Below are 10,696 nucleotides of genomic sequence, written 5' to 3'. Positions count from 1 at the left end.
GCTCAGCTTTTGAGGAGGAAAGAACTTGGCTAAGAAAGCCGTGACCAGCTTATCCCAAGAGTTCAGGCTATCTATGGGTTGAGAGTCCAACCACACTCTAGCTCTGTCTCTTACAGCAAAAGGGAAAAGCATGAGCCTGTAGACTTCAGGATCTACTCTATTAGTCTTAACAGTATCATAGATCTGCAAGAATTCAGTTAAGAACTGAAAACGATCTTCAGATGGAAGTCCATGAAACTTGCAGTTCTGCTGCATTAGAGAAACTAGCTGAGGTTTCAGCTCAAAGTTGTTTGCTCCAATGGCAGGAATGGAGATGCTTCTTCCATGTAAATTGGAATTAGGTGCAGTAAAGTCACCAAGCATTCTCCTTGCATTATTATTATTTTCGGCTGCCATCTCCTCTTCCTGTTCGAAAATTTCTGAAAGGTTCTCTCTGGATTGTTGTAATTTAGCTTCTCTTAATTTCCTCTTCAAAGTCCTTTCAGGTTCTGGATCTGCTTCAACAAGAATGTTCTTGTCCTTGCTCCTGCTCATATGAAAAAGAGAGAACAGAAAAATAATAATAATAGGGGTCCTTTTTACCACAATATAGAGGTCCCAGTGTGAGTTAGAAGAAAAGAGGAAGAAGAAATTCGAACACAGATGGAAGAGAGGGTTCGAATTTGGTGAGTGAGGAAGAGATGTTAGTAGATGAATAAATAAATAGAATGAGATGAGAGAGAGGGGAATTTTCGAAAATAATTTTTTGAAAAAGAGTTAGTGATTTTTGAAAATAGTTTTTGAAAAAGGTTAGTAATTTTCGAAAATTAATTTTGAAAAGGGTTAATAGTTTTTTGAAAATTCAAATAAAAAATAAAATAATTAGTTTAATTAAGAAGAAATTTTGAAAAAGAGGGAGATATTTTCGAAAATTAGAGAGAGAGAGAGAGAGTTAGTTAGGTAGTTTTGAAAAAGATAGAAATAAACAAAAAGTTGGTTAGTTAGTTGAAACAAATTTTGAAAGTCAATTTTGAAAAGATAAGAAGTTAGGAAGTTAGAAAAGATATTTTGAAATCAAATTTTTGAACAAGATATGATGAGAAGATATTTTTGAAAAAATAGGATAGAAATTAGTTTTTAAAAAAAAATTTGATTTTTAAAATCACAATTAATGACTTGATTCACAAGAAATCACAAGATATGATTCTAAAACTTAAAGTTTGAATCTTTCTTAACAAGCAAGTAACAAACTTTGAAATTTTTGAATCAAAACATTAATTGGTGATGTTATTTTCGAAAATTATGTGATAAAGTTAAGAAAAAAATTTTTGAAAAATATTTTTATAATTTTCGAAAATAACTAAGAAAAATGAAAAAGATTTGATTTTTGAAAAAGATTTTGAAAAAGATAAAATTTTTCAAATTGAAAATTTGATTTGACTCATAAGAAACAACTAGATTTTAAAATTTTTTGAAAAAGTCAAATCCAATTTTCGAATGTATGAGAGAGAAAAAGGGAAAGATATTTTTTTGATTTTTTTTGACTTTTTTTTATGATGAAAGAGAAAAAAATTAAAAACATCATTTTCATGTTTTTCTCTTTTATTTTTGAATCAAAACAAGGAATGCATGCAAGAACACTATGAATGTCAAGATGAACACCAAGAACACTATGAAGATCATGATGAACATCAATAACACATTTTTGAAAAATTTTTAATGCAAAGAAAACATGCAAGACACCAAACTTAGAATTCTTTAATGCTTAGACACTAAGAATTCAAGAATGCATATGAAAAACAAGAAAAGACACAAAACATGCAAATGCAAAGATCAAACAAGAAGACTTACCAAGAACAACTTGAAGATCATGAAGAACACTATGAATGCATGAGAATTTTCGAAAAATGCAAGATGTACATGCAATTGACACCAAACTTATAACATGACTCAAGACTCAAACAAGAACACAAATATTTTTTATTTTTATGCTTTTCTAATTTTTTTGTATTTTTTTGAAAATTATTATGAAAAAGAAAAATAAGGATTCAAAATTTTTAATATGAATTCCAGGAATCTTATGCTCTAAAGCTCCAATCAAAGGGTCAGGCATGGCTTAATAGCCAGCCAAGCTTTAGTATGTAACTCAGACATGACAAGCCTAACATGCCCTACAGTCGTGGCTTTACAGCCAATCAGGCTTCAACATGCTTCATGAAACACTAGAATTCATTCTTGAAAGTTCTGAAGGAAAATATATTTTAGAAAACATTTTTTTTTGAAAACATTTTTATTTTATTTTTTTTCGAAAACAAAGGAGAAATTTTTGAAAATTTTTTTTTTGAAAAATTTTTGAAAATAAAACAAAAAGAAAATTACCTAATCTGAGCAACAGGATGAACCGTCAGTTGTCCAAACTTGAACAATCCCCGGCAACGGCGCCAAAAACTTGGTGCGCAGAAATTGTGATTACACTTTGATTATGTAAAATTCATCGCTCTTTCTTTCCCTGGTAATGGCGCCAAAAACATGATGCCAATACCATGGTTCACAACTTCGCACAACTAACCAGCAAGTGCACTGGGTCGTCCAAGTAATACCTTACGTGAGTAAGGGTCGAATCCCACGGAGATTGTCGGTATGAAGCAAGCTATGGTCACCTTGTAAATCTCAATCAGGCGGATATAAAATAGTAATGGGGTTTTCGAAAATAATTAATAAAATAGGGATAGAAATACTTATGTAAATCATTGGTGAGAATTTCAGATAAGCGAATAGAGATGCTTTCGTTCCTCTGAACCTCTGCTTTCCTGCTGCCTTCATTCAATCAGTCTTACTCCTTTCCATGGCTGGCTTTATGTGATACATCACCATTGTCAATGGCTACTTTCGGTCTTCTCTCGGGAAAATGATCCAAATGCCCTGTCACGGCATGGCTAATCGTCTGGAGGCATCACCCTTGTCAATGGTTTCATCTTATCCTCTCAGTGAAAATGGTCAACGCACTTTGTCACGGCACGGCTATTCATTTGTCGGTTCTCGATCATGCTGGAATAGGATTTACTATCCTTTTGCGTCTGTCACTAACGCCCAGCAATCGCGAGTTTGAAGCTCGTCACAGTCATTCAATCATTGAATCCTACTCGGAATACCACAGACAAGGTTTAGACTTTCCGGATTCTCTTGAATGCCGCCATCATTCTAGCTTACACCACGAAGATTCTGATTAAGAGATCTAAGAGATACTCATTCAGTCGAAGGTAGAACGGAAGTGGTTGTCAGGCACGCATTCATAGGGAATGATGATGATTGTCACGTTCATCACATTCAGATTGAAGTGCGAATGAATATCTTAGAAGCGAAATAAGATGAATTGAATAGAAAACAGTAGTACTTTGCATTAATCTTTGAGGAACAGCAGAGCTCCACACCTTAATCTATGGAGTGTAGAAACTCTACCGTTGAAATTACATAAGTAAAAGGTCCAGGCATGGTCGAATGGCCAGCCCCTCTGATCTAAGAACCAGGCGTCCAAAGATATCTAATACAATAGTAAAAGGTCCTATTTATAATAAACTAGTCACTAGGGTTTACAGAAATAAGTAATTGATGCATAAATCCACTTCCGGGGCCCACTTGGTGTGTGCTTGGGCTGAGCTTGAGTGTTGCACGTGTAGAGGTCCTTCTTGGAGTTGAACGCCAGCATTTATGCCAGTTTGGGCGTTCAACTCTGGTTTTGGACCCTTTTCTGGCGCTGGACGCCAGAATTGGGCAAAGAGCTGGCGTTGAACGCCGGTTTGCGTCGTCTATTCTTGGCCAAAGTATGGACTATTATATATTGCTGGAAAGCCCTGGATGTCTACATTCCAACTCAATTGGAAGCGCACCATTTCGATTTCTGTAGCTCCAGAAAATTTACTTTGAGTGCAGGGAGGTCAGAATCCAACAGCATCGGCAGTCCTTCTTCAACCTCTAAATCTGATTTTTGCTCAAGTCCCTCAATTTCGGTCAGAAAATACCTGAAATTACAGAAAAACACACAAACTCATAGTAAAGTCCAGAAATGTGAATTTAACATAAAAACTAATGAAAACATCCCTAAAAGTAACTAGATTCTACTAAAAACATACTAAAAACAATGCCAAAAAGCGTATAAATTATCCGCTCATCATGAGCCCCTTAATGCTCACTAATACATCTTCCGCAATTCCAACTACTGTAATAATGCTTTTATCTGCTAACACAAAATGAGCTGCCGACCTTTTTAAGGGAGGGAGCCTCAAGGTATCATATATAGACAATGGCATTATACTAACACATGCTCCTAAATCACACAGGCAGTCAGAAAAAATTACACCTCCAATGGTACAGTTAACCATACATGGACCTAGGTCACTACATTTTTCAGGTATACCTCCCATTAAAGCAGATATAGAACTACCTAAAGGAATAGTTTCTAATTCATTAATCTTATCCTTATGTATGTCTAAATCTTTTAGAAACTTTGCGTACTTAGGTACCTGCTGAATAACATTAAAAAGGGGAATAGTTACCTCAACCTTTTTGAATATTTCTACCATTTTGGGATCAAGTTACATCTACTTCCTGGATTTCTTTGCCAGGTGTGGAAATGGGATAGGAATGGCATCCTGTACAGCCTCTGCATCCTTTGGTGTTTCATTCTGTGGTTGAGTTGCTTCTTCTTCAACTATGTCTTGTACGTCCTCTTCTTCTTCAGCATTTTCCACTTCCATTACATCCTTAGTTGGGACATGTTCTGGTAGGCTTGGCTCCTCCTGGTTCCTCTCCTGCAATGTAGTTCCGAACCTTAAAGTGATAGCATTGATGCCACCTTTGGGATTAGGTAGGGGTTGAGAAGGAATTCCACTGGAGCTTGAAGGTTGATTTGTAGAATTAGGTTATGAATCTAACCAGGAGATGAGAGCTTGTAAAATGGCAGTCATACCATTTAAAGTAGAGTTCAACTGCGTCTGCAAGTCTTGTTGCCCTTGTGCAAGAGAAAGGAGCATCTCGTCATTTGATGAGGAATTGGAGTAAGTGATCTGAGGAACCTACTGTTGGTTTTGCTGGAATTCTTGAGATTGTCTTAGGTGAGGTGCTCTGTAAGGCTGGTTCTGATTCTGCTGTTTGTTGTTAATGTTGTTATTCCACCTCTGGTTTCCATTGTTATCTCTGCCTCCTCTGTTATAGTTGTCCCTCCAATTATGGTTAGAATTATCTCTCCAACCTTGGTTGGAGTTATCCTGCCATCCCTGGTTATGGTTTCCACCTTGGTTGTAATTGCCACCTTGTTGGTTGTATCCTTGATTCGGGCGGTCATAGAAGTTATGAGTAGCTGCCACAGTGTTGTCTTCCTGTTGGAGCTGTGGACATTCATCAGTGTAATGACTATAATCAGCACAAATTCCACATACTCTTTGGGGAACTAACTGTTGGCTCTGTTGTGGTGAGTGAGGCTGAGCATGTTGTTGTTGGTTCAATTGCATCTGCTTCAGTAGGTTGGTCATTTCACATATACTCTGTGTAAGAGCAGTAGTCTCAATGCTAGAGGAAACCTCTGCAACAGCTTTTGAATGGCTACGTCTCAGCCTGTGATTCCTAGTGGACTCAGCTAAGTCGCTGCTCAGTTGCCATGCTTCATCTGCGGTTCTGTACTTTTTCATAGAACCATTACTTACACCATCCAGTGTAGTCTTATCCTGGGAATTCATGCCTTGAGTGAAGTAGCTGATCAACACTAGTCTGTTAATCATGTGATGGGGGCATGCGTCTAGAAGGTTCTTAAAATGCTCCCAGTATTCATAGAGAGTCTCTAAGTCACCTTGAACAATGCAAGAGATCTCTTTTCTCAGTCTATCTGTGACTTCAGCTGGAAAGTATTTTTCCAAAAATTCTCTCCTGAGTGTATCCCAGTTGGTAACAGTCGCTTCAGGTTGGGAGTAGTACCACTCCCTTGCCTTCCCCTCAAGAGAAAACAAAAAGGCAGTTAACAGAATAGAAGTTTCATCTGCACCATTACGCCTAACAGTAAACAGGCTGTCTGGAAATCCCTAAGGTGCTTAATAGGCTCTTGAGTAGGTAAGCCATGAAACTTGGGCATCAAGTTGATTAGTGCAGTCTTCAATTCAAAATCTGCAGCCAGATTCAGATGATGCACTTGATAAGGTTGCAGTGTAAAATCTAGGGCTCCAGCTTCCTGGAGAGTAATTCTCCTAGGTTGTACCATGTCACCTGCACGTGAATCAACTGGATCAGTAGTAAAAGAGCTTGTCTCGCTCTCAGATGGCGGTTTAGATTTGCCCTCAGATGAGACTGGTGAATTGATAACAATCACTTCACCACCTTCAAAGGCTAACCGACGTCGAGCTCGCCTAATACGTGAAAGAGTTCTTTCAATTTCAGGATCAAAAGCGGCTAAGCTCAGATCAGGCAATGAACGCGTCATTCAATGAGAAAGACGTACAGCTCATGGTAACAGAAATAAAAATAAAATATGCAAGTAAAATAAAATATGTACACTAATTAATAATCTAGCACACTATTGCAACTCCCCAGCAACGGCGCCAAAAATTGGTGCGTGGCAGAAGTTAGACCAATTAAGAGAGTCTTAATACAAGAAATGTGTTGCAAGTATAGCTCTCAACCAGCTAAAGTCTGCCTCACCAATTTAAAAAGGGGTTGCCACAAAAATTAAAATGAAAAATACTGGGAGTATGAGTCCCAAGTCGTCTCCCAACGAGTTGCAGGAAAGGGTGCTATTTTATTAATTAGAAATTTTCCAGAAAAGTTGAGTTTTGATAATGAATAAAAACAATTGTAAATTAAAGCAATAGAACAAAGAATTATTATTAATATTAAAAGGCCTTGACTGGGAGAATGATTAATTGGAAGTTCTATCCTTGTTGGAATCTTCTCAAGTGTAGTGTAAAGAGGTTATTGTTTTCACTTAGTTAACCCTTACTAAATAAAGGAAAGTCAGGTGATTGAGCTAACTCTTACCCGCAAATCCTAGTCCTCTCCCTTGGGAAGGTATAGCATTAATAGGTACAGAATTAGCCAACAACGTCCAATTTAACTAAGCACTTGAGCATTCCAACTCAAGTGTCTCCTCTTAATCAACCCCCATGTCAAGTAGGAAATCTACTCCATTGACATAGAATTAATATTCATAAAAATATAAGAAGACATTGTAAATTAAATAAAATAAAATAGAGAATTAAAATTAATTAAAATTAAAAGTAACTCTATATATTAATAAATTCCAAATGCAAAACGCCCGAAAACGCCCCCAGCGTATTCTGTTATTTCTGGAGATCGCGCAGGTCATGCGTACGCGTCGTCCACGCGTTCGCATCATTCGTGCAAACTCCACTCGACGCGTTTTCGTTAGTGATAAAACCATATTTCATGATATATTTTGTGCTCAATTTAGGTGATTTATTCAACCCTTCACCCACTTATTCATGTGAAATTGCATGGTTTTACTTTCCCTTCCTTATTATGTGATATATGTGAAAAACATGTTTCCTATGATTTAAAAATAATTATTTTAATTATCTTTTATTACCATTCGATGCCGTGATTTGTGTGTTGAGTATTTTCAGATCTCCTAAGGTAGGAATGATTTAAAGGATAGAAAGGAAACATACAAAAATGGAAGGAAAGCACAAAATGGAGTTTTTGAAGAAACTGGCAGCGACGCGAACACATGGACGACGCAGCCGCATGCCTAGCGCGAAAAGGCAGTGACGCGAACGCGTAATTGACACGGGCGCGTGCCTTGAGTAGAACACAGATGACGCGTACGCGTGACCGAAGCGAACGCGTGATAAGGAAAACTCCCAGATGACGCAACCGCGTGACCCACGCGGACGCGTGACAGACGCCACGCACCAGAAACTGCAGAAAACACTCCCAGCAATTTCTGAAACCCTTTTTGGCCCAGATCCAAGTACAGAAAGCACAAATTAGAGGTTATAAAGTGGGAGAATGCATCCATTCATGGAGAGGCCCTCAATTATTCACTTTTCATGATTTAGATGTAGTTTTTAGAGAGAGGTTCTCTCCTCTCTCTTAGGTTTTAGGATTAGGATTCCTCTTAAAGGATTTAGGATTTCAACTCTTTATCAGGTTCAATATTTCTTTTACTTTATATTTCTCTTTTACTTTCAGATACTTTAATGCTATCATTTAATTACTTATATTGCCAAATTGGCCTATGAACTCTTTATGTTTAGATTGATTTTCTCTTATTAATGCAATTGAGGTATTTCAGATTTATGATTCTTATTTAGCTTTTTATATTCTTGGCTTTAATTGATTAACTGGAGGCTCTTCAGTTATTAAAATTATCGTGATTGATTGTTATGTCGGCTAATTGACTGGAATTCCACTAACTCTAGTCTTTCCTTAGGAGTTGGCTAGGACTTGGGAATCTAACTAATTAGTTCACTTGACTTTCCCTTGCTTTCGTAAGGGTTAACTAAGTGGGATTAACTTTAATTCTCATAGGAGTTACTAGGATAGGACTTCCGAATTTTCATACCTTGCCAAGAGTTTATTTTACAGTTATTTATTTATTTTACTTGTCATTTAAATTACTTGTTCCTTACTTTCAAAACCCCCAATTTACAAAACTCATAACCAATAATAAGAACACCTCCCTGTAGTTCCTTGAGAAGACGACCCGAGGTTTAAATACTTCAGTTATCAATTTTAAAAGGGGTTTGTTACTTGTGACAACCAAAACATTTGTAAGAAAGGACTTTTGTTGGTTTAGAAGCTATACCTGAAACGAGGATTTATCTGTGAATTTCTAGACCACGCAAAAGTTCTCTCTTCGAAATGGTGCCGTCGCCGGGGAACTGCGAACGTGTGCCTTATTATTGGTTATTGTAAATATTTTTCTTTTATTTGTTTATTTGTTTTTGTTTTTCCCTTTTATTTCTATTAGCTACTATGAATTCTCACCCCTCTCGCTTTGAGTTTGGTTCTAAATTTGTTGAAAGGAGTGGAAGCTATAACAGGAATATGCATCAAGGTCTAAGTAGTCAAAGATGGATGGAGCCAAGAGGACCTGATCAACCCTTTAGGCAACAACACTCTCCAAGATATCATGGGCAAGGACCAATCTACAATGCATACCAAGCTAATAGATATGGTGGACCACCTTGTAATTACCAACAAGCCCCATCCTGTGCTTATAGACCATCCTCTCAACGTAGATTTGAACCACCACACCCACAAGTTCCTTTTCACCATTCACCACCGTATGACCCTTATCCACCACAATTCCAATCCAATTACTCCCAAGAACCACCACATTCTTATTTTGAACCCTCTTCCCCAACCAATGAACCCTCATACCCACCCCAACCTCCAATGAATGACAAACTTCGTGTTCTTCTTCAAGGGCAAGCGAGGATACAAAAGGGCGTATTAGAACTCACTACTGCCTTAACCGAGGTAGTAAATTTAATAGCTTCCCGACATCTGAGCGCTCAAAATACTCCCATGGCTACATGTGGAGAATCAAAAGAAGAGCGTAGCATGAAGGAAACACTAGAGACTCCGGTGGACAATGAGGAGCATGGCTTTGTATTGGAACAAGTGGAGGAAGCCATGATAATTGTAGAGGAAGAAGTGGTTGAAGATTTAGGAGATGCTGAACCTCCATGGGAATCGAGAGCTGTAAAGGATTCTGCTGAGAAGTTCAAAATTGATGCCAAAGAGGACAGTGCACAACCCCCAAAGCATATACCTTGTGAAAAATTGGACGGAACAGACCAAGAAGTTGATTCTATAGGCAGTGATGATCATGAATCAAGCTCTCCTAATCACGAACTCACATCCGCAACTGAACTCCTTGAGCCTGAAGAATCTTATCCAAGTGAATACGAAGATGATGTCGAGGTAGATTTCTCTCAACCTCCAACGTATGACTTGAGTGACGAGGAAGACATAGAAGACTTTGATCAGAACGCAGTTGCAGTTGAAAAATTTTGCAAAGAAGTGGAGGAATTCACAGAAGAATACAAGGGAGTAGAACTTACAGAACCACTGGAAACACCTGTCCCAAGGCCATTACCACCTAATACAAGCTTCAAGTGGGTACAATCCTTAACCTTTATCTTTACCTTTCCACTTGAATATGGTTTTCTTGAAACAGATGGCCAGCTTAGAGCTCTTTGCGGCTTTAAGAGTAAGAGGGAAATGGCTCATACTCAAAGCTGGTGTACAAGATTCAATAAGGTTCCACGCTTCAATTCGAGGTGCACAGATTGGTATCAAGTTCAATTGAATGGGTCTCGGAAGGCGTTTGGTCATCTTGGTGAGAATACAATTTCTAAACCGCCCGGATCGAAGGATATAGATCAAGACAATGGCAGATTTAAAAGCAAAGTTTGGGATCCTGGAATCTATTCTGACATTCGTCACCCCGGGAGCCTGAGAATCTATTTGAAGCTGCTTAAAAGCTTCACATGCCTAGTTTGGGACCCCGGAGGCTGTTGGCATTCCAAATATTGGTGGAGATTTCTGGATGAATTTAAGCATAAGCCACCATAACAGGACGCTCATCCAATGTCCAACTTAAGGACTTTAACTAAAAGTGCTAGGTGGGAGACAACCCACCATGGTATGGTCGTTTCTTTTTCAATTTTATTTTGTGTTGTTTGTTTTTATATTATATTATTTT

General features: G+C 37.9%; 1 protein-coding gene and 1 non-coding gene across 2 annotated transcripts; both read left to right on the top strand.

The window, feature by feature from the left end:
• Positions 1–5,747: 5,747 nt before the first annotated feature.
• Positions 5,748–5,855, top strand: LOC148552847 (small nucleolar RNA R71). The gene has a single exon (XR_015892943.1). It is a non-coding gene; the product is annotated as a small nucleolar RNA R71 (small nucleolar RNA).
• A 3,526-nt stretch (positions 5,856–9,381) lies between these two features.
• On the top strand, positions 9,382–10,566 carry LOC148552846 (uncharacterized). Its single transcript, XM_088494735.1, has one exon. It carries the CDS (start codon positions 9,382–9,384, stop codon positions 10,564–10,566), a length of 1,185 nt encoding a protein of 394 aa, XP_088350861.1.
• The last annotated feature ends 130 nt before the right edge of the window (positions 10,567–10,696 follow it).

Source organism: Arachis ipaensis, chromosome B7, assembly GCF_059453495.1.
Source record: "Arachis ipaensis isolate K30076 ecotype BB chromosome B7, ASM5945349v1, whole genome shotgun sequence".
NCBI classification, from domain to species: Eukaryota; Viridiplantae; Streptophyta; class Magnoliopsida; order Fabales; family Fabaceae; genus Arachis; species Arachis ipaensis.
This window is presented reverse-complemented; position numbering and strand designations above follow the sequence as displayed.

What these genes read in the sequence shown, in the direction of transcription:
- LOC148552846 (XM_088494735.1), top strand. Translation starts at nt 9,382, where the DNA reads ATGAATGACAAACTTCGTGTTCTTCTTCAAGGGCAAGCGAGGATACAA.